The following is a 26,177-nucleotide window of genomic DNA, read 5'->3' on the forward strand; positions in this document are numbered from 1 at the left end:
AATATTTTGAGTTACACAAATCAAAATCTAAATTTGGTGTTAGAATGTGAGTTAGAAAATTGACTTACAAAAGGGTGAAACAAAACAAAATTAAGTGATTATTTGACAGCGATCACATTCGTTTCAATGTGAGTGAATTTGACTCTCCTAGAAATTATTCGCCGAAAGAAAATCAAGAGAAAGTCGAAATCGTATTCTAAAACCTAATTAACCAAACTGAAGGCAGTTTTTTCAATTATTTTGATTTCACTTACTCAAAAATATTCTTAAAATTAAGATAACAAAATTCATTTATATGCCGATATTAACTTTTATATTTAATAAAGTCGAAAAGGCTTTTCGTATTTGTAATCAAACTTCAACTTATTTTTTAAACTTTTTTTCGACTTTTTTCCTTTTGCTTGGTTAAATGAAGCTTAGAATTTCACATTTCAACATTATATGGTATGGCACAATGTGATTGGTAGCACTGGAGATATATGTATGACTGAAATGACATTTATTGACAATAAACGAAAAGACCTTTTCAACCACCCATTATTTAATTAGAACTATATCGCGTTATAATTGTTCCAAATAAATATATAAATTTTGGTATTTTCTAATTAGGACGAGTAAACAGATCTGATGCACTTTTAAGCTGACTTAGCCTTTCTATACCGGCGCCAATTTCCGTAACATCTATAATTTTTAAAGCCAAATATTTCCGCCAAAGAGAGAAATAAGTTCTTTAGTTGAGACCATTAACTAGGTAATGGATGAAAAAAATCTCAAGTGAAAGTTTTAAGAGACTGCCAAATATAGCTGACCTCGCGGTCGCAACTTTTCAGGGCTGCAAAACTATTACGCGGATGAACTTGAGAATTTAGGACAATTTTCCAAAGATGTTATAGAACTAAGTCACCTCAGTGTGACCCTCCACAAAAAAACATTAATTTTCGCAATTTTTAAATTTTTAAATTAAATGATCAGTCCAATTTTTCCATAAATAAATGCATTCATGAAGAATACAAAGTGATTTTTATCTTTTCTTATTGAGCGTCTAATAACACGTACAAAAAAAACAAAAAATCCTGATCTTTTTTATCTAAAAGAAAAATTTCGAAAAAATTATTAATCTGTAGGAAAGTCGCTATCGCGCTATGGAAGTTTTTCGTTTTTTGAAATTTCACAAAATGGCGGCGGTTTGAACAAAAACTATTGAATTTCTTTGACAGTTTTTCGTAGAAAAAATAGAAATATTAAAAAAAAGAGATTTCATAGCGCGATTGCGAATGACGTTAGAAATGTTCTCTCCAAATTCGAACTAGATATCTTGAAAACTTTTCCTTTGAGAGTTGGAAACCCTTTTGCAAAATAACATTTTGAGAAAAATGCGTTCCTTAACAATTTGATTTTCGATTTCAAAATGTTTATTACAGTATATTCTATCCGATAATGTAATAAAAAAAATCGATTTATAGAAAATTGAGACGATCCCTTAAACAAAGCAATAAAATTTGTTTATTTTTTGGAAGCCTACATGGCCTACCCGACTTCGAAGGAAAAAAACTTACATTAGTGGGGGTGTTTTTGAAAATGTTGTCAAAGTGCTAGAAAAGTGTTGAGTTTTAGACATTTCATCTAAAAAATCATTGAAGTTTATATGATTTTGTATAAAAACGATTTTGAAGGGAACTATTATCTCAGATTTTGAGATATTGATCTGAAACTTCTATAAGAAGAAATCCAGATCAAGTTTTTATATGAATAACTTTTATTTGATAAAACTTCTTCAAGCAATTCAGAATGGGTTACTAATTGTTTAAAGCAACGGTAGAAGCCTGGAACATATTTGTCAGATCGGACCACTATAGCATTTAAATGCAATTGAAACATAACTATCAAACTCAGATTATTGTATGGAACTTTTTTATTTGTATAGTGTATTAAAGTTAAAGATATTTCTTTTTTTATGTTATTATTGGATTATAAATAAAATATCTCGATTAAAAAGTTAGCTTTATCGATACTGAGGTTGCCTTTTATTTTTCGAGATTTGGCGACCCTAGTACATATTACAATCCTTAAACTCACAACTGTGTAATAAAGTTCGAAATTTTTGATGTTATACATACTCATATATTTTAACATATGAACGTTATTTGTGTTGTTTACAGTAACTTAAAATGTACATTTCGGGCAAAAAATATTTTTGCGCAGTTATTTTTCAAAAATTTGGAAGTGGATTAACTCAGAATCCATAGATTAATTTTGGGCGATGAAGCTCAGTGTTTAATGATAGTATTGTGAATCTAATCGAGGTCGTAGATCACTCCAAGGAGTATTTCGCGAAGCTTGTCTAAATTTAATTGCTGTTTCGGAAACTATTGTGCGCAAACTTATATTGCAGGAACTTTATATGATCGTGAGGTTGAGACAACTTTGGGGATTAGTCAGGCCAGTGAATGTATTTCAATATTGCATAAATACTTGTATGTAAAAGAAATTTATTCACGTTGGATCCCACACAATTTTTCAGTCGCTCAAAATAGGCTTGTGTTGATTGATCGGGAGAAATGTTAAAAAATACGAGAGCGATGCTTCGAAACAAGCCTATGACAACGTGACAGGTGATGAATAGGGAATTCAGAGCAGAGGACTGTATGTTATGAATGTTTCCTGATGTGGCCAATGCAAAAAAGCTGTTCACGGACGAAACCCTACCGAACAAATGGTTGCATGTTCTTCAGAAAAACTAGACAAGTCGCAACCATACCACTAGAACAATAGAGAGAAGTAAATTGTGAGTGGTACACAACCATTTGTTTGCCAGTTGTCTTTCAAGAAATCAGGAAAACCAACCACATAAGGTGGACTGTATTACTAAAAACTAATAATTTTAATAATTTTTTGTTTAAAAGGCAGTTAAATAAATATTGCATTCAAATTATTTAAATCTTATTCTAAGCGATTTTGAATTGAGATTTAAGTTTGTGAAGGCAAGCAGTTTTAATTGAATTCCCAATAGCTTCGAATGAAAGGGTAGCTGTATTTGAATTTAGCCAATAATATTTACTTTTCTTAATAATTTTTCTTTTAAACCTGCTTTTATAGAGTGACTCAATGATAATACATTTATTTATATACATACATACATACATACATACATACATACATATGTATGATGTAAGTACATTCAGATCAAATATTGCAAAATATTGCAGAAGATTGCAAATAATCCTTTTTGTTGTTCGTTTCGTGCACGTTTACGTCGCATAATCGAGAAATACAGTAAGGATAAACATTTGATGAAATTAACCAATATCCTGACATGCAGCTCCTGCAAAGCAAACGATATTTCCTTTAAATTTTCGTTGCATCCAGAGCGATGCAGCGACTTTGTTGTTGTGTTGCGCTGCTTTTTTGCTTTCAAATTTGCCGATTTGTGTTGTATTTTTTCGTTTCACTTTTTTCTGGAAATGGGCAGCTCAAAATTGAATTCAATTGAATTGTATTGAAGTGTAGCGGCGGAGCGCTGCTCAAAGGACGAGCGTATAAAGTGAAAATATTTACCGCAACTGTGATGCACACATACACCAACAACTATATATGCATGCATGTACTTATGTTTGTATGTATGTGTGCATGTGGAGCATGGTGAGTGTAAGCATAACAGTTACAGTTACAAATACAGTGGCATTCAGCCAGCCATCATGCAATGTTTTTGTTTCCGTTTTCTCCATCCATTTGCTGTCATCTTTTCAGTTATTTTGTTGTTTTAGTTGCTTTTTTGTGTTTTCATCTTCCCAATCAAGCAATAAAAACAACAGCGGCTGCCCACAAACATCCCCTTTCGGTAATTGCACGAAAACCAGGCATTCAATTCAATTCAAACCGACCGCACACACACACATACATTCGCATTTCATTTTGATCCGCTTCCCTGCTCAGCCTCTAGCCTCAATTGCTCTGCTGGCTGTCTGTCTGCTGTGTGACTGTTTCTATTCCAGCAGACCAAGAACACTTGGACAACTCCTCAGTCCTCAGTCCCCACTCACCTCGAAGCCCGCCCTCCGCCGCCCGCTCAGTCGCTGCCATCTAAACGGTGTGCAAATATCTCAATTATCTTGTCTCGGCTCTTGGCCAACTCGCTGCTCGTTTATCGTTTATTGCACAATAACAAAATTAAGTGCCTTTTAAGCCACACACAAGCACACGCACACACACACACACACACACACGGTTGCCCGCACGCGCCCGTGTTTGTGGAATTGTTCGCACTTTGCTAGACAAGCGAAGTGAGTAGCGCTGAACTGTTATGAACTTGTGCAAATGCTCTGCTGCGAGTGTATACCCACACACACACATGCATACACGCGCCTCGTTTGTCCTGCTGTAGTTATTGCCACCGCTTTTGTTGTTGTTGCTTTGATGGCGCTTCATCAAAATCACAGTTCATTTGCGAAAGCGGGAGCGGGATGCACAATCACTCAGCGCTACCACACACACTTAGCTGCGTGTGTGCATGTGTGTTGGTTGCCTCTTCCTTCCGCATGCTTTTCATTCAATTGCCCACTCTCCAACGCTTACTTTGCTGATTTATGTGATTAAGAGTTTTTGTATCCTTATAAAGCTTGCGCTCTTCCATTACAGCAGCTGCAGGAACACAGCTCGCCTCACAAATACACACGCATACACTTACAACCAGAGATGGAATTATGCGACGCAGCGCCATTGCCTCATCAAGCGTTGTTGAATGAGGGTTTTGCATATTATCCCCGTAAGTACCCATAGTACCATACGTCCTGCACTAATGAGTAGAGGATTATGTTCGAGAGAGCGTATGTGACGCTCAGCTGATGGATGTTCAAAGGGTGTGAAAATTTCCCCTTATTTTCTAAGCCTTTTCGCCCGGGCGCTTGAATGAAACTCGATCGTGGTCACGTGCTTAGACACTTCCAATTTGTTTACTAATTAGCTTGGATATTTATTTTTAGGATCATGCGGAAATTAATAGTTTTTATTAGAGCACATAGTGGTGAAAGTTTTACTTTTTTCGTTATATATATTAAGTTTGCCACGAAGTTTGTAACAACCAGAAGGAAACGTCCTTTTAAGGTATATATGTACATACATACAAATGTTCAGAGACCTACCTCGTCGATCGAAAAAGTCCTCTGTATCGATCTGAAATTTTGGTCCAGACCACTGGAGGATATAGCTACCATACTCAAACTAACGGATCTCAAATACTCGCTGTTGAAGGGAATAAGTAATTTTCAGGTAATTTGCTGGGATCTTTAGTAAGAGATGACTTCTATGGCCTCAGCGAAACAGCTACTTTCAACAATCGATACGAAGAGTATCATAACTCAACAAATCCGATAGTCTTTGGAGTATTTGAGGTGTTCTGTTTATGAGTTGGAGTTCAAAAATTTTCCAACACGTACCAGTCCTATTACTTTCCGGACAAACCCAGTACGTGTTTGAATGTTAATCGAATACACCATAGTCCGTCTAAGAAAAATAGGCTATTTCTGTCACAGAAAGTTTTCTAACCTGCTTTCTAATTGGTGTCAATAGTGTTCATTCCGAAATGTCTATTTTCCACTCGAAAATATTCATCACCTAGAAACCAAAACTTGTTTTCGACAAAAGTGGGAGAAGCGCATAAGCTAAGATCGAAGTGCGTATTCCGGGAAGTAGACATTTTTCCTAGTAAGCCAGCCAAAACTCAACAAAAATATCCTTTTCCTTGCTCACACACTCCTCTCTGTATTGGTGAGCGCAATATTTCTTTAAGCCACGCCTCTCGTGCGTTCCATACACTGTAAAGCGAACAAAACCACTTCACCCCGCAGCTTGGTGTATGTGTGTGTGTGTGTACTCTCTACCACGCCACTCAACCCTCCAAACCAGTTTCCCAATTCGATTTACGAGCATTCGAGCTTGCTGCACGTCTCACACTTACCAGAAACAAGCAACCAACGAAACAACAAACCAGCCAACCAGTCAACCTGGCAAACGGTGGGCACTCTCGAGAAAGCATGTCAGCCTAGGCAACCTGAACGGCCGTGTTGGTTTTTGCCGTTTGTTTATTGCCACCTTTGCATTGTGGCAGTGTGCTTCACGGTTGCACTTGAGCTCCGGCTACCTGGTTTTACGGTTCAACAACGCGCGGCATTCGTACTCTGGCCGAGGTAACGGCGCGTCCGTGTCAAGTTTGAACTTACGGTTACGGAATTTTGACGAGTTGACATACAAGCCATAGAAAAAAACAACAAATATTTGTGACCAAATCACTAACGTGAATTAGTGAGGTGAAAAAGCGTCGGCATTGCACTGCTTGCCGATTAAATAAACAAAAGGCAAGAGCTTTGAAGCGAGCTTTTTCTGTGCTTTCGAAAATAAAATCAGTTAATTTAACCTGTGACGCTTTAATATTGTATAAAGCAATTAAATAAAAAAGAAAATATGAATAATTTTTGTGAAAATTTGTAGAATGCAAAATATTTGAACTTTTCTAAAGCAATTTATTGGTGTGAAAAAGAAAGTTTGTAAACTCGTCCATATAGAAATAATATTACTAATCATAAAATAAGCAAATATGGATATAAAAACTACGCCACCACCCACACTAATGAACTCGCGGTCCACTGCGTCGCCGCCTGCCAACAACAGCGCCACTTCGCCAGCACCCGCCTCTCCCGCCGCTGCTGTGACCACGTCAACGGCCGCCGGCGCCATGAGCAGCATTGCAGCGCTCGGCAGCATTTCTAACGTGCAGAAACAGACGTTTCAAAACATTTTTGAAAAACTGGTTTCTAGCAATGGCGACGGTGGCAAATTTCCGCCCAAGCAACTCGAGAATTTTCGTCATTTGCTGGAGAATGTGCGCGATTCGAAGAACTTGCAACTGATTGTGGAGAAATTTAAGAATTTGGAGCAGTTCGAACAGAACTTTTTAAGCGGCGCCAATAATAACTCGGTCATTGCAGAAGGTATTGAATATAGTTGATTTTAAGTTAAAAAAAAGGGGAAATTAAGTGAATTTTGAGAGCTGCTCAGTAGAATTCGCTTAGTTTTAAGCTGAGTTAAGAATTAGTTAGTCAATAACACTTAAGTGGTAAATGATTAATGTAAATACTACGAGTAATTTCCAATCAACTGTGAACTTTGAACTGTTTTCGAGATGATTAAACTGGTGTCCGTTTTGTGTCGGGCATGAATAAAGCTTTATCTAAATAAAGCGCTGCTTAGTCGGTCAACTGGATTCTTAACACTAAAACAAGTATCGTAGGAGAATTTAATTCCGCTATAAAGCATTTCCTCCCCATTCGTTTATACATGAGTACATATAATAATCAGTCCTATTTCTGTGAGATTGAGATGTTGGTCGCAAACATTTGTATTCAATTCAAGCATTTAGAACATGAAGCCATTCAAGGTTTGTTACTAAACATCGCGCACATTTTTAAAACTTTAAAGTTTTTATTGTAGCTAAAGACATATTTTGGAAGTTTATGGGTAGTGTTTACATGGCTAAATATCAGAATAGTGAAAAGGTGCCAATTGCCGACGCAACTTAATGGCACGAGTGCATTTCTTTGCTTTCCTCTTATTATTAAGTTTGTAACACCAAAACAGAAACATCAAACAGTATAAAATATATATCTAAATGATCTGCATGCCCACTTGAGTCGACTGTTCAAGCCCCTAAAGACCGAATATGTGGACCCCAATATCTATAGTTGACTTTTTACCGCAAAATCGAGCCATGAGCGAGATATATAATTGGCATTCAGAGATAATCTTTTCCTAACAATAGTCGTTGTGTCTTTGTCTGTACGTCAAAAATGGACTGAATCGTGTCAATGTTTCCTTAGGTTCCTTAAACCTAAAATTAGACGAAAACATGACCTAGCCCTCATATAACAAACACATAACATCCGGAAGACTTTACTCCATATGATTGGTGATGGTACCTTCATGAACCAAAAGAAACATTTTATTAGTATGAGGCATGCATAGGTAGTATTTGCAAAAAATTGAAAAAATCGTGTGTATATATGAAGGTGAACTTCAATAACTCGAAGTCTCTCTAACTCGAAGTTTTCTTGTGGATTATGGTGATTCGAATCAGGAAAGTTCAACAGTATGTATAATTGCTTGTATTCCGATCCCCCGAAGTTATTTACTTGTTTCAAATAATTTTGCGCATTTTTTTTTTTTTTTTTTTTTTTTTTTTTTTTTTTTTTTTTTTTTTTTTTTTTTTTTTTTTTCATTTGATTCCGTTGAAACGCTGCTTATGTAACTTTGAAAAGTTTTTTATAATGAAAATATAACTTTAAGGCCAAATGTCCGAAATCAGCAGTACAAAGCATTTAAAAAAAAAATTATAACATTTTTGAATTTTTGTTAATATTGACACAATGACAAATGTAATAAATTCGTTCTAGCCACAAAAATATTGACTTGATTTTAATTCGCTTTTCCATTAAAACGACATTATGCATCGCTTAAATAGAAACAGAAAACAGCATTTACCGTTGTCCAATTGCCATAAGCAGAACAACTTTGAATGCAAATAAACAAATTACAACAAAAATAATGGCCATAAAATCAGCCTGATTTAATTAAAGCAAATGTGTGGTAGGCACGCTCTCAGCGGCTAATGTGCATACATACTATATGTACAATTAGAATAAAAAATTGAGAAATCGCCAACACATGCAGTACAGGGCACACCTGCAACCTTAGTTGAATGCAAATTACACGTAACAACAACAATAGACAGAAAAAATAAAGAAATTGCTATGAAATTTGTTCACAACTTTGTTGCTGTACATATTTGCTCACATCTATACATATGTACATGTACGTACACAGAGAGAAGAGTAAACTAAGGCTCTAACGCGACCTGGTGAAGGACTCCTGTTGAAATTTGTTGATGAAGTGAATGTGTTTCAAGCTCTTTTTTGAAATATATTGTTCGTTTCGTGACAAATAAAACTAAAGTAATGTAAATTGCGAATATAATGAAATCCATTTTAATTTTTAAAGTGTGCTTTTCTGCAATAATACACTCAAATACGTTTGCCCGACAACTTGGTGTTGCTGCACTCACAGCGTTACTGCATTCATTATTGTCACAACTAAAAGCCAGTTCACTTTATCTCAGCCTCATATATTTACCAACAATTTAGGTCAATAATTAACAATTTAAACACGCTCACGAATCGCCACCCACACATAGAACCAGGCATAGACTAACGATGACGGCCGAAAAATATTTAGATATCATTACCCAGTGGTAAGAAGTCTGGGGTCGAGATAAGAAAAAACAAAAGAAGAAAAAAAGCAAAATATTCAATACAAGCACTTAATTTTTATAGGTCGATACCTCCATGCTATATTGACGCAATCTGAACCATTTATTTGGAGAATGCGCGGTTACTTTGGGCAATAACCCGTGTTAAATTTGGTGAGAACATCTCGTGTAATGAAAAAGCTTTTCATACAAGCACTCTATTTCGTTCAGTCTATATGGCAGCTATATGCAATAGGAGTCTGATATAAGTGGTTCCTTCTTGAGGAAAAAGGACGTGTGCCAAATTTCAGACCGATATCTTTTACTAGTTCGCGACACGTCATGGTGATTATTTATATATACATATATTTTTTATAGGAGAATATTCCTTAGTGGAGTTTGCAATGGAAATGAAAATAATCTCGAATATAGGTTGATAAAAAATGGTATTATAGAGAGTAAGTTGAAATTATACACCCATCACATATGAGTTTCTAGACACTGATAGTGCTATTTACTTCACAATGTCACTAGTTGTGCCAAGGCACCACATAAATGTATATTTACACCACATCCAACAGAGTTGCGTGTTTTCACCACTGGGATGCGATTGCGCGCTTGCATTGATAGCGGTGACACAAGAATGTATCTGTAGGCCGCAGGCCGCCATGTTGCTGCTTCGCCGTGACATGACAAGCTGTGCCTGCCTGTCATGACAAATTGCCATAAAAGTGATTTTTAGTTTCAGATAAAAGTGCAACAGTCAGCCGCCAACACCGCCAACACCGCCAGCACCGCCAACTTGCCACTTCGCTTAACGTCCACTTGTGTGTGTGGGATTGTGTGGTGTGTCGGCGACGCATTTGGTGGCATTCGTGTGGCGATTTGCAGTTCGGCGCACGAAACGATCGGTAATTACGGTGTTTACCTCGTTAAAAACAAACATGTCGCCAATAAAAGACATCCCCCGTCACCCCCCTGCCCACTGCCACATAACTGTGCAAACACGCCACATAGACACACATGCATGTGTTTAGGAGCATGTGAGTGTGTGTGTGTTGCATTTTGTGGAGCAAGGAGGTGAATGCGCAACTGCGACGCTGCTGGTGCTGCTGTTGCTGCTGGCGGTGTTGGTGATGGAGTGCACTTTTAATGCTATTAAAAATTGCTTACAAATTTATGACAGGCTCGTGCACTTAATTGCATTCATTATTTTAATTGTGTAATTCCGATTTTTTAATTTAATGGAAATTGTATTCAAGTGACTTTCACTCGCTGCATAAAATTTGCCTGCCTGACCAGATCTTACGAATATACATGTGAGCGTTGTGGTAAGTGTAATATGTTCAGTTTTACAAGTTAGGTGCGAACAAGGTGTTTTGGACTTCCAAATTAAATTAATAAATTAATTAAATAAACAGTCTTGAAACTGATATTCTTGCCAAAATTAGTGTCTTAATTAAATTCTGACACACATCTCCGAATTTGCTGTTTTGGTCTTTCAAGAAAAGAATTAAATACTTTTCGAGTTACATGTGATCTTCGACAGCGCCAAAAAGGGACTTACACTACAAAAAATTAAAATTAGATCAGATATGAACTGAGAGATCAATATATGTAAATATACCAACCGTGTCTGAGAGTGTACACGAAGACCGTGGAGAGTCGCTCATTTTACGTCGAGACCTTAAATTGAAAGCGAACAAAATACAGCTTGTACAAGAACTGAAGCCGCCCGACTTTCCCAAGTAATCTCGCTCCGTTCTATAGGTAATTGAAAAGTTCCAAGAAGACTTAACGTATTCGAATTAAATTTTATTCAGCGATGAAGTACATTTTTGGCTCAATGGGTATGTAAATAAGCAAAATTGACGCATGTGGGACAAAGAGCAGCCTGAGGAGATTCAAAAGCTGTTATTTCATCTAGAAGAAACAACCATTCGGTGTGGTATTTCTTCAGAAGTGATTTAAAATGAAGCTCGTGATCTCGGCGACATTCGGTTTCAACAAGACGGCGGCACTTCCCACGCATCTCATGAATCAATGGATTCGTTGCGAAAACACTTCGGTGAGCAGATAATTTCAAGTTTTGGGCCGATCGATTGGCCACTAAGATCGTTAGACCTTTTCCTGTAAGGATATGTAAAGTCTAAAGTCTATGCGGATAATCCCGCTTCGATTCAGGCCTTGGAGCAAGCCATCACGCGTGTCAGTAGTACTCAAAAAAATTGGCCGGGGCCAACAAAAAGGGTGTTCCGTCTAATAAAAATAAATATTATCCATTAAATTTGAAGTTGTTGCATGTTTTGTTTAAAAAAGTAGGGAACCTCGAAATGAATGCTAAATCAAGTTAAGACACTGGAATCGCGGTAGCGAAAGGCACCTGTGGGATAAAATTTTTTGAAATATATATATATATATATATATATATATGTTATGGTATGTCAAAAATGGGTTGAATGGAATGAATAATGCTCTGAGCCCCCATATACCTAATAGAAAGATTTTCGAACATCCGTTTGACTTTATACCGTATATATCGGTATATATGTGAAATATCTTAATAAAACTGATGGAGCAAATCTGGTGAAAACTTGTCTTAGACCCCATATAACTGATAAACCTGATGAACTTGAAAAAATATCCTGATAAGTTGCAAGAGAGAATGTTACACTCGAACTTAGCTCTTTCTTACTTGTTGTAAATTCTATTAAAACACACAAACCAATTCTCCAATTTTTTACCAAAAATTCTGAAGATTACATATCTGCATCTTTGGTATCTAAATGAATACATGAATGTTTCCAAATATTAAACTAATTTTGCAAATTCAATTTGAAATATTTTAGACGCTGACATCGCTTTGAAGGACACCTCCCGGAAATTTGGCACAAGCGGTCAAGCTCTGACGCCACGCCACACCATTGACGCCATACTGGGGCTTAAGAATCGCAGCGAATGCGGGGAAGGTAAGTGCAAAGCTTGTTTAGCGTCTTTTTTTGAAATTTGAAACAAATTTAACAACAAAGTATAAAGACAATAATAACTGGACTTATATCACATTTTTATTAGAGGGGGGTTGCGTGTTCCAAACTTCTTATCCACGCTTGATTACAAACGTCATAAAACACCCACAGTTGTCGCTTTTGGCAATTACATTTGGCAGGTGCCATCACGGCCAGGCACCAAGTCGAAATTGCGTTGTAATCCATTTAAATCGTCTACTAATCCACGAAGTAAAAATAAAAATTAACGAAAAACACATAAAAACAGAAAAAAGAGAAAAACTGCCACCTAACCAAAAAGGCATTAAAACTTTCAAGAAAACTGCATAAATTTGAAGCGCTAACAGCCGCTGGCAACTAACAAAACGCCAGCAAACGCCTACTCGCATGGATTTCTGCCAACAACGGTAAAACAATGGCACACGGAGGATAATGAAATCGGCTTAATCCCTTTACGAAATCGCGAATCACGAAATCAGCGCAAGGTGACGACGACGAACGCTTTCGCTCGCTGCTCTTATCAGCTGTCGTGCATCTAAATCCGCTAAATTACATTCCGAAGCGAAAAACGAAGGTGGTGCAGAGTGACGCTGATGGTGTTTAACAGCCAATATAACTACTAAACAGCGAGGGAAGCGCTGTAAGCTGACGAGCGTCTGCTTTCTTAACTATTTACACACACACAGTTATGGTATCTTGGTTATGTGTGCGAGTTTTCATTCATGTTAGAATACCCCCACGTCTGCGAAAAAATCCTTAATTTGAAATTATTTCCTAATGCGGACGAAAACAAGTGTTAATGTGATTTAGCGATTAGCATTCCAGAAGCCCCACCAGAAGGCACGGGGCAGAGCACATTTGTAATTTCTTAGTTTTAAAGAAGCAAGCTTTTCAGTTATTTGAATTTCGTGATGATTAGTTTGGCAAATTAGGTTGATTACCACGTACAGGGTGTCATTATTTTAACGATTTTCTTAACAACATACATTATGGTTATGGATCGTGATAGATATTTGGATATTTTTATACCATGAACAGTGCATATAAAGTTCGCCCGGAAGTTTGTTAAACCCAAAAGGATAATCCACACGTGAACTAGTTCCTCGGTTTTCGGGATATCGGTCCGAAACTTTGCACATCTTCCTTTCTCTCCTAGAAATTGTTATGTCGGCGGAAACACCGATATTGGACAAATATAGCATGTAGTTGTCGTACAACCTGAACGAGCGGAGTCAAGTGCTTGTATGGAAATCTTAATAATTTGAAAAAGAGTCTGCAAGAAATTTAGCATATACTAGTATTCGAAGCTTCGCTACAATCGCAGAAAAAATCGTTCAGATTGGACCACTACAGCATACAGCTTCCATATAAACTGACCGGTCCAAATCAAGATAGATTTTTTATACCCTTTTATGCTATAAACATGCAACAATGAAGAACATTAAGACTTTCGTGCAGTCAAAGCAAACGCTTTTCCTGATTTTAAAAAAGTCGACCATATATCAGTAGACGATCTTTTAAATTTAGGTTCCGAAAAAGCCAATTTCTAAAAAGCCTAATGAAGCTAAAGGGTGATCCATTTCTTGGTTCTCTACTTTTTTAGAGAAGATGGTCCGTCCGTTGAGTCCTCTAATTCTGCCGGCCCATAAACCACGCCAAAACGTTGCTTTTTCTGGAAGAAATGGAAGCCCTTGAATCAACTTAGTTTGCTCTACGCACCAATTGCGACAATTTTGCTTGTTTACATACCCATTGAGGAAGAAATGGGCCTCATCGCTGAACAAAATTTGGCTCGAAAACGTCGGATCTTCTTTAAACTCATAGAGCGAAGCGATGTCGCTTGAAAAGGTCGATCGGCTTCAGTTCCTGCGCAAGCTATATTATGTATTTCATGTGCCAAGTCGTTCAATACGTCAGTCCGAGTTGCTGCGAACCGAGGTGAATTGACTCTACACGGTCTTCGTGGACACTCCGTGCTGGACGTGGTCTATTCGGCCGAATAAGCTGTTTCATCTGAGTCTTCAAATCGAAATAGTTCCCTAATATCCTAACGAATTCCTAATTGCTTTTTGAAAAGATTTCTTATTATGACCCTCTACAATAAAAAAAAAAACTATAATTAAAGAGAACAATACGGAATTGATCAAGACTACTTCCTCACAACAAATATATATAGAGGCAAACAATCTTCTTAGAAAACAAACTAACAAGAAAATTGGGTTTCTGATTCGAAATAAAAAAATATGTATGTTTTCACAACCGTGGCATGTAACATATAATACTTCTCTGTCGACGATAATAAACTCACGTACTACGAGTATATCCCAGAAATCTTGCCGTTTCACTCATGATATAATACAAACGGTTAATCTAGACAATTCTTTTTAAATAAAATTGTTTATTGAACTCAAAACTCCTTATGCTAAATTTTTTTTTTTTTTTTTTTTGGTCTTTCCTTTGACTCATTGCATAAAAACCATTTGACAGAGCTTCCATTTATATCATTGTCTGCTATTTACTAAATATAATAGAATTTCGGTATATAAATAGCAAATGATATACTCGCTTTCAATCCTTCTCTCCATGCCAAGAAAAAAATAATATATTTAGTTATATCACTCAGCTCTATATCATTTGTATATGTAAGTATTGATATATATGCATATATGTATGTGTGGTATTTATGTATCTGTCATGGCGCACGCCCAGCAAGCAAACACCGCCTGAATACCAACCAACACACGCGCATTCCTCGTACATTTAATTAAATCTTTGATTGTATTTAATGGATGGGGCCGTGTCCTTTGTGCAATTAGATAACCTGATTCATGACGCAAATGACAGTAATAAAATCAAATTAATGACATGCCGCGGTGACAATTACAAATGTGTGTGCAAACAGTTATTGCTGGCGCATAACGGCTTGTTAGTTGCTGCAACTTACTCGCTTATACATACGTACAAGTATGTATTTGACTAGTTTATATTACGCTTGAATAGACAGGACAATAGTAGACACAATTATTTCAGCAGTTAATTGATTTCTAGTTAATTTTAGAGCACATTCGAGGGGCATCACACAACCTTTGTTCAAAAAAGTTTTTTTTTTTAATTGTGTGAATTAAAATATAATATCGCATAATCTTTTTTTTAATTTAGTTGTTTTTATTAGACATAGTTTTGGTAAATAAAAATTTATGCCAATCAAATCATTTATGCCAATATACTCAAGGCAGTGTTATCTTCAACTGATGAAAATATTAAAAAAGTGAAGGATGTGGTACTCGTCAGGCAGTTGCAAGCGAGCTCGACATCTCTCGCTGGCTCATTCAAATGATTTTGGTGGTTATTTTGGGTAAAGAACGCGTTCTGGTTCGAATCGTCCCGATAAAGCTGAATTTATTTCAAAATAGTAGCGAAAAGAGGTTTGTTTGAGGTTGGCTTGATCGTGCGAATTCCGATCCCACATTCATGGAGAGCAATATAACTGCTAATAAGACTTGGATGAATGAGTTTGACATGCAAACAAGTCAACAGCCACCTAAATGGAACACCTTTTCAAGCGATCGGAACATCATCTTACTATAAAGTGATTATGAAAAATTTGACAAGGGCTGAAGATCTGGTGGGGAATACTTTGAAGGCGACAAAATAAATACTCATGAATCATTTTTATACTCGCGCAACAAAGTTGCTAAAGAGAGTATTATAGTTTTGTTCACATAACGGTTGTTTGTAAGTCCTAAAACTAAAAGAGTCAGATGTAGGGTTATATATACCAAAGTGATCAGGGTGACGAGTAGAGTTTAAATCCGGATGTCTGTCTGTCCCTCTGTGCAAGCTGTAACTTGAGTAAAAATTGAGATATCATGATGAAACTTGGTACACGTATTTCTTGGCTCCATAAGAAGGTTAAGTTCGAATATGGGCGAAATCGGCCCACTGCCACGCCCACAAAATGGCGGAAACCGAAAACCTATAAAATGTCATAACTAAGCCGTAAATAAAGTTATTAAAATGAAATTTGTCACAAAGGATCGCACTAGGGAGGGGCACATTTGGAAGTAATTTTTTTGGAAAAGTGGGCGTGGCCCCGGCCCCTACTAACTTTTTTGTACATATCTCAAAAACTACTATAGCTATGTCAACCAAACTGTACAGAGTCGTTTCTTTTAGGCATTTCCATATACAATTAAAAAATGGAAGAAATCGGATAATAACCACGCCCACTTCCCATACAAAGGTTATGTTGAAAGTCACTAAGAGTGCGTTAACCGACTAACAAAAAACGTCAGAAACACTAAATTTTACGGAAGAAAGGCTTTTTTTAAAATTAAAAATGGGCGTGGTGTCGCCCACTTATGGACCAAAAACCATATCTCAGGAAGTACTCGACCGATTTCAATGAAATTCGGTATATAATATTCTCATAACACCCTGATGACATGTACCAAACATGGGTGAAATCGGTTCACAACCACGCCTGAAATCTCGATTATCCTCTTATACACATCTAGATGTGTATAAGAGACAGGTACCAAACATGGGTGAAATCGGTTCACAACCACGCCTGAAATCTCGATTATCACTTTATCATGCGAGAGTATAAAATGTTCGGTGACACCCGAACTTAGCCCTTCCTTACTTGTTTTATTTTGAAGTTTATTCACAATTTCCGTGTGCTTTTTTGGCAGAATATAGATGTAGTAATAACCTTTACGAAATTTAGAAAAATTAATTTTTATTCTTGCCCATATAGATTATCTATATCTCCACCTCTATATCTACACCTATACCTCCAAAAAAAAAAAACGTAAAAAAAATATGACTCGTCTTACATTAAACGCGTTTTTCCTGAATCAGTAATTTTTCCAAAGGGCTTGAGTAATTGTTCATTGGCTGTTCACTACCAAATTTTTTGTATTTACTTAGGTCTCCATACAATGACCAACCAGTTTTTTCAGCTTAAGTTACTCTACAGAAAATATCTTCTAAGGAATTTTTTCGATTAATTTTTAAGGAAAAATTTATTTTTTAATAAAAATTACTGCAGCAGTAGAGAATGATTTTGTCACCGTCAGAGATATTACCTGACTCCGTTTAGTGCGTTTTTTTTTTTGAAATTTCTCAACAACTTTCCAGATAATTCTGGATTTCTAGATTTCAACAAACATAAACAATGATATCAATATGAGACTTTTTAATTGAAAATTAGAGGTTTTTTCAAATATATTAAATAGGGACTTCCCCTTAATATATTTACTAAACATCTTTTTTCTAGAATATAAAAATAAAAAATCCAAAAACATTAATATTTCCAAAAGGTGTTAATACAGAAGTTCTTGATACTTTCATTACCTTACAAATCCCCCGTCAATAATTCTTCCTTTCATTTTTGGTTTTTTATATTTCGATTACAACAAGTTTCATTGTACTATGATTTTTTTTGTTTTCAAAAATAATTTACTCTGATTTAATACGGTAGTTCTTTTTTGGCTTTTTTTTATTCCCAAAAATTGTCTTATTTTAAGGCCATCAGACTAAGCTTAGAGTAGATGACACCGTTTTTCTATTTTTAAATATACCCAAAATAAAGACTAGACAAATTCTTCTAAAATTTAATCACATCTTAAAAAGTAAAAGTCTTTGTACTAATTGCAGACATAAAAAAAAATATTTTTAGCCAATTGAATACAGTATTAGACATACATTGTACAGCACATAGTATATTTTGTATAGTCTAAAAAGTCTTTTCGTATTTTTAATCAAACTTCAACTTATTTCCTCTATATTCTTACTAACGAATAAATAAACAAATATGTTTATATACGAATATAATATATAAAACATATATATCGTTCAAACTAAAATGACTATTCGTTTAGTGATTTCGTGGTTTTTAGGTTATAGAAAAGGTCCTTGTCTCTAATTTGAGGTCACAAAAACTAATTACTCTAATGAAGCTAACGCTATTCATTCAATACCAGCAATTAATTTGTATTTATAAGCAATTAATTACGACAATTATATCATTGTTATATTTTACTTTATTTATATACACAAGTAGATAGCGGTATATGTATTATTATTCTTGTATTTCATAGAGGTTAGCCGTTCAGCCTTCACTTAAAAAAAATGAAAAGCTTTAAATTAATTATGTTTTAATTACAACGATAATAAGCCACGTCATTACCCAACTTGAAAATCTTGACAAATCAATAATAACAACAACCTTCTACACAATTATGGCATGCGTAGCTTTTACCTCGTTGACTAATGCGTGAAGGCTTCGACCATAACTCCAACTCCAACTCCAACTCCGAATCGGACTTGGACTTAATTCGTTCAATGAAAATAGCTTTTTACCAATAACAGTCATTATTTCCACTATTATTTGAGTTTTTATGCAACTGGGCAGATCCTAAAATCAATTAAGTGCTGCGCAGTACAAAAATAAAAATCAATTAAAAATGGCTACCGTAGGCGAGCACGCGTGTATTGGTGTCTGTGTGTGGTGGTCACTCGGCTGCGGCCGTTAAAAGCTGGTGCTGAGACGCGCCTATCACTCAGCGAATATGCGGAGTCGTCAGATCGCTTAAGCGGCTGGTAGGCGTTTCCAGTTGTCATGGTAATTGAGTGGCTGGCAGCCAATATAGAAGCGAAATTAATCGAATTACTTGCAATTTTAATGAACCAACAAACGTCGCTTGCATTACAGCGCCAAACACAAAACAGCAATTGGGACACAGCGGCGTATGAGTGTTGCAAATTGTCAAGATTGACAGCTGCAAAAAACAAACTCGCAAAAAATCTAAAAAATGTATAATATAGCGTTAGGAAACACACAGGCACATGCTCACACGCGCACTCAGCGTGCTCACAATGTGCCATAAGTATCTTGTGAAGTAAGTAGCCATGCTTGCTTAAGACAAATCAGACGACAATCATTTGGTCCAACACTGTTACAAACTGTTGCCAATACAATTCGTTAATAACCTCATTAAAGGTCTTAATGACCTGGCAAATCCGTCAGCCGCAGACAAATTAAAGCATAACACGTGAGTGGGAAGCCAGTCGGTCGGTCGAAGGCGCTCTGAGCGCACACACAAATATGCTTACACGTAATATGTTGTTAGTGTGTGTGCAGTTGGCTGCCTTAAGTGGCAGAGCATGATGCTGAGTGCGATTGTTCCGGCGAAGCTTGCTTCAAACTGTCAAAATGCATTTAAACTGACAGCTGATGCTTAAAGTAGGTACCAGACCCACACTCACACCTACACACATACATGCATATTGAACACATTAGAACTTTGGCTTCTCCACGGTGTGCTGGTATATGTAAGTCCAGACACCCATGCACCACTTTAGTTGAGTGGGTAGTCAAAAACAGTGAGGGATCTGGAGGTAATAGAGGAAGCAGAAAATATATTATTTTTCAATTGAAAATGTTCCGTTGGAAAAAGTTGAGAGTCTGACTCCTGCCCTATACAAAATAATTCTTTTCCGCCATTTTAGAGGAATTAAAAATTTAGGGTTACGTTGCATTACTGACACTTTTCCTGTGAAATATCTGAACAAAAGTCATCTTTCATAAATAAGAACTTCAAGAAACTTACTAGGCTACATACTACTCTTAATGGAGATTATTAAGTTGGCAAAGAAGTGTTAATACCCAGAAGGATTCGTCGGAGACTCTTTAAAATTTATAGGAAATAAATGATTAACTTGACGAGCTGTTCGTTTAAACGGGAACTAGTCCCACGGTTTGCGTGATATCTGTCTAAAATTTTTAACACGTTATTTTTCCCCAAGAAGCTGTTTGTATTATATGTAGGAACCACTGAAATCGAATTACTATAGCGAATGGCTACGACACGAACTGAACGATCAAAATCAAGTCCTTAAATGGATATATAAATCAGTGAAGATTGTGCCTAAGTAACAACGATCCACTTATATTCGAATATACTACCAAGTGCTATTGAGGCTATGTGGTTCTTATTTGGAAACATGGATCTAAGGCCTTTTATTGGAAATCCACTCCTTCTAAGGAAAACTTTTTCGAGAAGATATCTTCATATTAAATGATTTCGTATTATTGTTCAAGAGAACGCTACAATCTCAGAGAAAATTGTTCAGATCATGCAGCTATACAAACCAACCGATAAAAGGCAAGTTCTTCTATGGAAAGATTCCCCCAAGTTCTCATATATTTTTGAAGAAACAATTTCGACTTTTATGAAAATAAAAGTCATGGTCAGAAAGTTTCCTCATTAATAATTTTTCTAGAAAGACTAAGCTCTCGTTTAATCTAATGTATATATGTTCGCCCATTAAACCAAATAACCAGATTGATGCTTCCCCTGTGTTCTGACTAGTCCAACGGATATTGGAGTTACAAACGAAAAAAAGAAAATATGTGCATGTATATACACACTCACCAAAATATATAAATACATACATACATATATACATATATACACATATTTGGCTCGTTAAGTGGCCGCGCGCATGGACATCATTAAGATTGAGATAAATGCATGTTTTCGGAGCGATTGATGCGGCATTAAATTGAGCGGCAATAAGAACATTAATGAATTTGTAAATATAAGCGTGACATGGACATTGGAATCTGACGCCTACCGGACAACAACAAAGCCTAAGTACACCGCATTCGAATGCTGCAAATGCTTCAAAAGAAATAAAAGAACCAAAGAATCGGTCTGAAGAGTGTAGAAAATCCTTGTCATGATTGACATTTTGTGGCTGATTGTGCGGCTCGTTGCATTGTGGCAACATACGTACATGCGAGCAACATTGCCTTTTAATAGCAACAATTGGGACCGATCATAAGTCATCAGGCAGCTGAATACGCGGGGATCTCACAAAGCAGACAAAGCTGAGTTCAGAGCTCTTGAACGGCAACCGAAATGTTTCAAGTGCATTGATCTCAAACGCGTCGGGATATTTGTACTTCGCGGCTAATAATCAGAATTTATACGCCCCCCAGGTGGGCTGCTGTACAAATTAACTACTGCTACTGCTGCGCTTTCATAGCTGCTAATTAACAAATTTGTGTAGAAGGAAAAATAAACGGCTGTTGAAGTTAGTTAATCAACGAATTGTTTGGAAATTATACAATTTCTATAATTTAATTTTTTTTCTTCCAAAAATCACGTACAAAAGGTGTAGCGAAAATTGTGGTAGCTCGCCTGAAAGTTTAACCCAGTTACGCGGGGTTAAGCACTCGACTCGGCAGACAATCAAACATCTCAATCCAACTCCAATTCTTAATATTCCACGGCACCGCAAACAGCTTAGCTGATGCGGCTCTCCTCTCTTCGTCAACCCGTCAACCCGTCAACCCGTCAACCCGTCAACCCGTCAGCCGCTAGTTTAAGACAATAACAGTTAACAGCGAGCGCGCGGCGTTCAACGTTTGCCCGTTTCGCGGCACCATCGTGTGGCTGTGACTAATTGGTGGAAGCCCACACTGATCGCAAAACAATTACCACCACTCGACTGGCTCAATTAACGCCGCGCGTCGCTGCCTTTGCACGACTCGAAGAAAGTCGGTGAAATAATTTGTTAGATTTTATTGTGAGCGTGCTACAAAATTAATGGAGTAATCGACAGCTCAATTTTTGGTGTTGGAACCACTGAGTTCTTTACATTAATGCAGGCTTTCGTTTTGGTTGGCAATTAAAAGCGTCAATTATTAGAAAACAAGGCATATGTGTGTTCGTGTAGGAAAATAGGAATGAGAAATGGGAGAAAAGTGAAAATATGTGGATATATAGGAATAACGGTATTAAATAAAGACTCTATAAGCCATATACAAAATGTTTGTCAAAAAATAACGGTATTTTATCTCTCTCTTTAAGCAAAATACCAAATATTTGTCGAAAAAAATAACTTTTTAACAAATCCTTCAGCCAAGCGGAGGAGGCTCAAAACATCGATTTCTATTACTAAATCAAGCAAGTCATTATTTTCCTGCAAGTCTTTCCTGTTCACCTCATTACTGTCAATCATTCTCTCCTAGTTTGTGTGGGAATACAATAACGAACATGCTAATTATGATCCACCATATAACTCTCTAATCCCTTCTAATGTTACATTTTCCTATTGAAGCAATATAATCAATCTACTGCGATCATTTCACTTGATCCACATAACACAACAAATAGTGCACTCCAATCGCTCGCCAACATTAGCTTCGTTAATTCCTGCTATTTATTTGGGTACACAAACAAATGCCATAAAACAATCGTTAAAACGTCTTACAAATTGACGTTAATCGCGTCAAAATGATGATTCGGCATTTGTCTGCCGGCGGCGGGAAGGACAACTGCTTTGCAACTTCAATTAGACGATTACTTGCAACATGTGGCAACAGCTCTCTGCAATTAGGGCAACTGCAACAGCAACTATCGCCTACACACATCTTATTTCTCGCTATAGATGAGGACAGAGTCGCGTCTGGTTTAAAGTATTTTCTTCTCATATTTCTTATAGTTCTTTGTTTTTGTTTTTGTTACTGTCTTTTCAAAAGGAGTGTTTCTGAGTAAATGCCGAGGTCGGCGCACTTAATTGAAATGCTATTAGCGTGTATTACGAAATGTCATGGTTGTCATGTCGCGGGCGGAAGGCAGAGTTCGGCCAATTAGACGAGTCGGTCAGCGAAGGAATGACTTGGACATTTGATGTTAATATATTTTTTATCTGCCTTCGGTTATATGTTTGGCGAGAGGTAAACGTTGACTTTAATGAAAGGTTTTACTGATAGCAAAGAAAATCATAATTTAGATATATTTCTATGATCAAATAGGATCCGGGCTGCAAAAAAAAAAACATTTTCATGAATTTAAATACACTACCTTTTTATGGCCTTCAAAATATATTTGTTTGAAGCTAATAGTTACCATTCTGCCAAAGATTAATCCAATCTTCATGCACATGTTTTAAGTCTCGGCTGAATTTACTTCAGGACCTATAGATGACTTCAACGGACTGATTTTTACGTTTGGAAAACAGAAATAAGTCACAGAGACCCAAATCTGTTGAAATTATGGCCAAATGATGGTTCTTGTTTCGAGCTAGACGAAAAGTCAGTCACTGTCATGCTAGTATGGTCCAATATAATGGCGACAAAACCAGTCGTTTACGTCATTACGTTCTTCACAAGATCGTCTCGAAATGGCCAAGTAGTCTCCTTATTGACCGTTCGAACTTGTGAAACGAGTTCATGGTGACCAATATAACCGTTATCAAAGAAAAGAATGAGCATCGCTTTGATTTTTCACCAAATTTTGCATAGTTTTTCGGTTTTGCCTCATTCTTGAAGAGCAATTCACCAGATTGTTGGATAGCTTCGACGGAATATTCATAAACCCACGCCTCGACCCAGCAATTATGTTTGTCAATCATCTCATTTACGACCTCTACTTGACAGCGCTTTTGCAAAAGATACACATCCTTTGTCATTAGTTAAACACTGAGACTTCTCATAACCTAAACGCGTTGAGTCGACCAGGTTTTATCGATTTGGTTTGTGCGCAACTTAAACTGACCAGTTTGAATTAGTTTCATCAGGCGGTATTTTGGACTTCAAACTGGGCCTCCTCTCCACTTCTTTGATGTTATCATACTTAGCAGAGATAACTTGTTAAATAAGACTCCCTAAAACAAGTTCGGGATATTTTCAGGTAGCCCTCTTTGTATTCGTAAATATCAAATAGATCAATAAAACCTTTGAAAAAAAAATTTACCGACTTCATTTTCGGCAGCTCGAAAAGAACTCTCTCAATAATTTTTACGATGGGAAAACAAATGTCTATGAAATTTTCGTAAACTCAATTAAACGACCATCAACGCGGCCGACTTTCGCGATATTGGCGAATGCTTGAGGCGATTAATTACATTTCATGCTGGCAATTAACTTAAATAACAAGTCGAAATGAAAGGTTTTCAACATAAATGAGCAAGTCGTTCATGTGTGTGTGTGAGTGAGCGCTTCACTGATTATAGAGAAAAGAAAGTCACATTGGAGAGAGTGTGGAAATCAATCATAGAATTAATTTACATTTCAACTCAAATTACGGCGTTACAAGCCCGCATACCAACCACTAATGTTCGTGTGCGGGTTTGTGATCGGAAGCAGCAATCTATAATCGCCGCAACTCCGCGCCGAAGCAAAACCGCACCGAAAATTGCATTTAAACACATCAAAATGCAATTACTCAACACAACGTAATTATACATTTTTCAAAGCACTAGTTGGACTCACCGAACGCTAACCAAATGGGCACAGCACACTCTGAGTCTCACACACACAGGACACTCTTTTTGCTCAATCCGCTCGTTACACATATCGTTGGCCTCGGCGCATTTTAATACAATAAGTAGTTCCACGGAAAAATAAATCCATTTTCAAATCGTTGAAGTTACAATATTTCGCCGACTTGCAAACGCTCAATGGGCGTAGTGGTGGCAACCGCACTACCTTCCCTCCACATATCATTAACGCCACGCACCCACACTCACGTGAGCGCCGCTCTGCACTGCCCTCTCTCGCCTCGTTGACTAACTAGGAAGCCCTTTGGCCGCGCTGCAGCAGCTAATGACTTCCTCGCATGTCACAGGATATTTTTCCTTGGCAAATACCGACGGAGCGATTGTTCGAGCGAGCCGTGCTTCAACCCACTCTCCGACATGTGGTTATGAATGTGAGACTCTTTGGTATTTCTGGTTAGCGGACGCGGTGCTTGTGTGTGAGCATTTAAAATAATGCCGTGTGGCTGAAACAAACGGCATTTAAGAATTTTTATTGCGGCACATTGTAAATATGACGCGACTAATTGAATGCCGTTTACTGCCATGCTCCGGCTTGAATATGTGTGAGGCTTTATAAACTTGCGAGTACACCTCCTTTCAACCGTCTGCTGAACGACTGGTTAATCGCCTGGGTGGCAATACTGATATATGACTTTTTCAACGACTGGTTTGCTCGGTTGCTCAGTCGCTGATTCCGTAACATGTTTACTTAAATACTAAGTACATTCATATGTAAGCACTTATATGTAGTTGTTGCGCAACATATGATTAGTGGGGTGGTCAAAAGTTACCTACATGAGAGGGTAGATAGTCGGTGGAAAGTATAGCAGGTAGGCAGCCAATATGGATCTTGAAATGGGATATCTGTGGGAAATGTCCAATTAAAATGTAATTACCAGTTTTACGCTGACTGCTCGGACAAATTGAAAATCGAAGTTATGCAAGTGGTTAACCTGGATCACTAATGCGCTTTGAATAATGGCCGATATTATGAGAGACTTAAATTAATAATATAAGTAAAGGTTATTCACGCTATTAGTAAAATGTGTGAATGTATATTTTAAGGTAAGCATTGTCTTAACAAGAGAGTACACTATTTTTCTGTAAAATCAAGTTTCCGTCAAGCTGAGCGAGGCAGAAAGTACTCGCATAAAATGTGTTTTATAGTATCTTCTTCTTCTACCTACTGTTATGGTGTTTCGTTGCCTGCCAAATAGACAGCAACCCTTTAGTACTCTTATTAGTGCTCCTATGTTAGTCCTTTAAAACCGCTTTCGACGAACAAAGACCAAACTATATAAGTCCCTCATCACTCCCGTCTTGGTATATGGTGCAGAGGCTTGGACGATGAAAACATTTGCTGAGTCGGCGTTACAAGCTTTCGGGAGGAAAGTTCTGCGAAAGATATATGGTTCTTCGCGCATTGGCAATGGCGAATATCCCATTTGATGGAACGATGAGCTGTACGAGTTATGCGACTGCATTGACATAATTCAGCATTTAGAGATAGCATCTATGCTGGCTAGGTCATGTTGTTCGATTGG

The 26,177-nt window shown here is 37.1% G+C and overlaps 1 protein-coding gene across 1 annotated transcript in view; it reads left to right on the forward strand.

Moving 5' to 3' along the window:
- The first annotated feature begins 6,589 nt into the window (after positions 1-6,589).
- LOC108974478 (retinal homeobox protein Rx) overlaps positions 6,590-26,177 on the forward strand; it is a 57,952-nt gene continuing 38,364 nt past the window's right edge. The window contains exons 1-2 of the mRNA XM_018942332.1: positions 6,590-6,983; positions 12,142-12,261. Of these exons, the coding sequence (XP_018797877.1) occupies positions 6,590-6,983; positions 12,142-12,261 (514 nt within the window). The remainder of the gene's footprint in view (positions 6,984-12,141; positions 12,262-26,177) is intronic.

The sequence above is a fragment of the Bactrocera latifrons genome, unplaced genomic scaffold (genome assembly GCF_001853355.1).
Source record: "Bactrocera latifrons isolate USDA-ARS-PBARC rearing strain unplaced genomic scaffold, ASM185335v1 scaffold_56, whole genome shotgun sequence".
Taxonomy (NCBI): Eukaryota; Metazoa; Arthropoda; class Insecta; order Diptera; family Tephritidae; genus Bactrocera; species Bactrocera latifrons.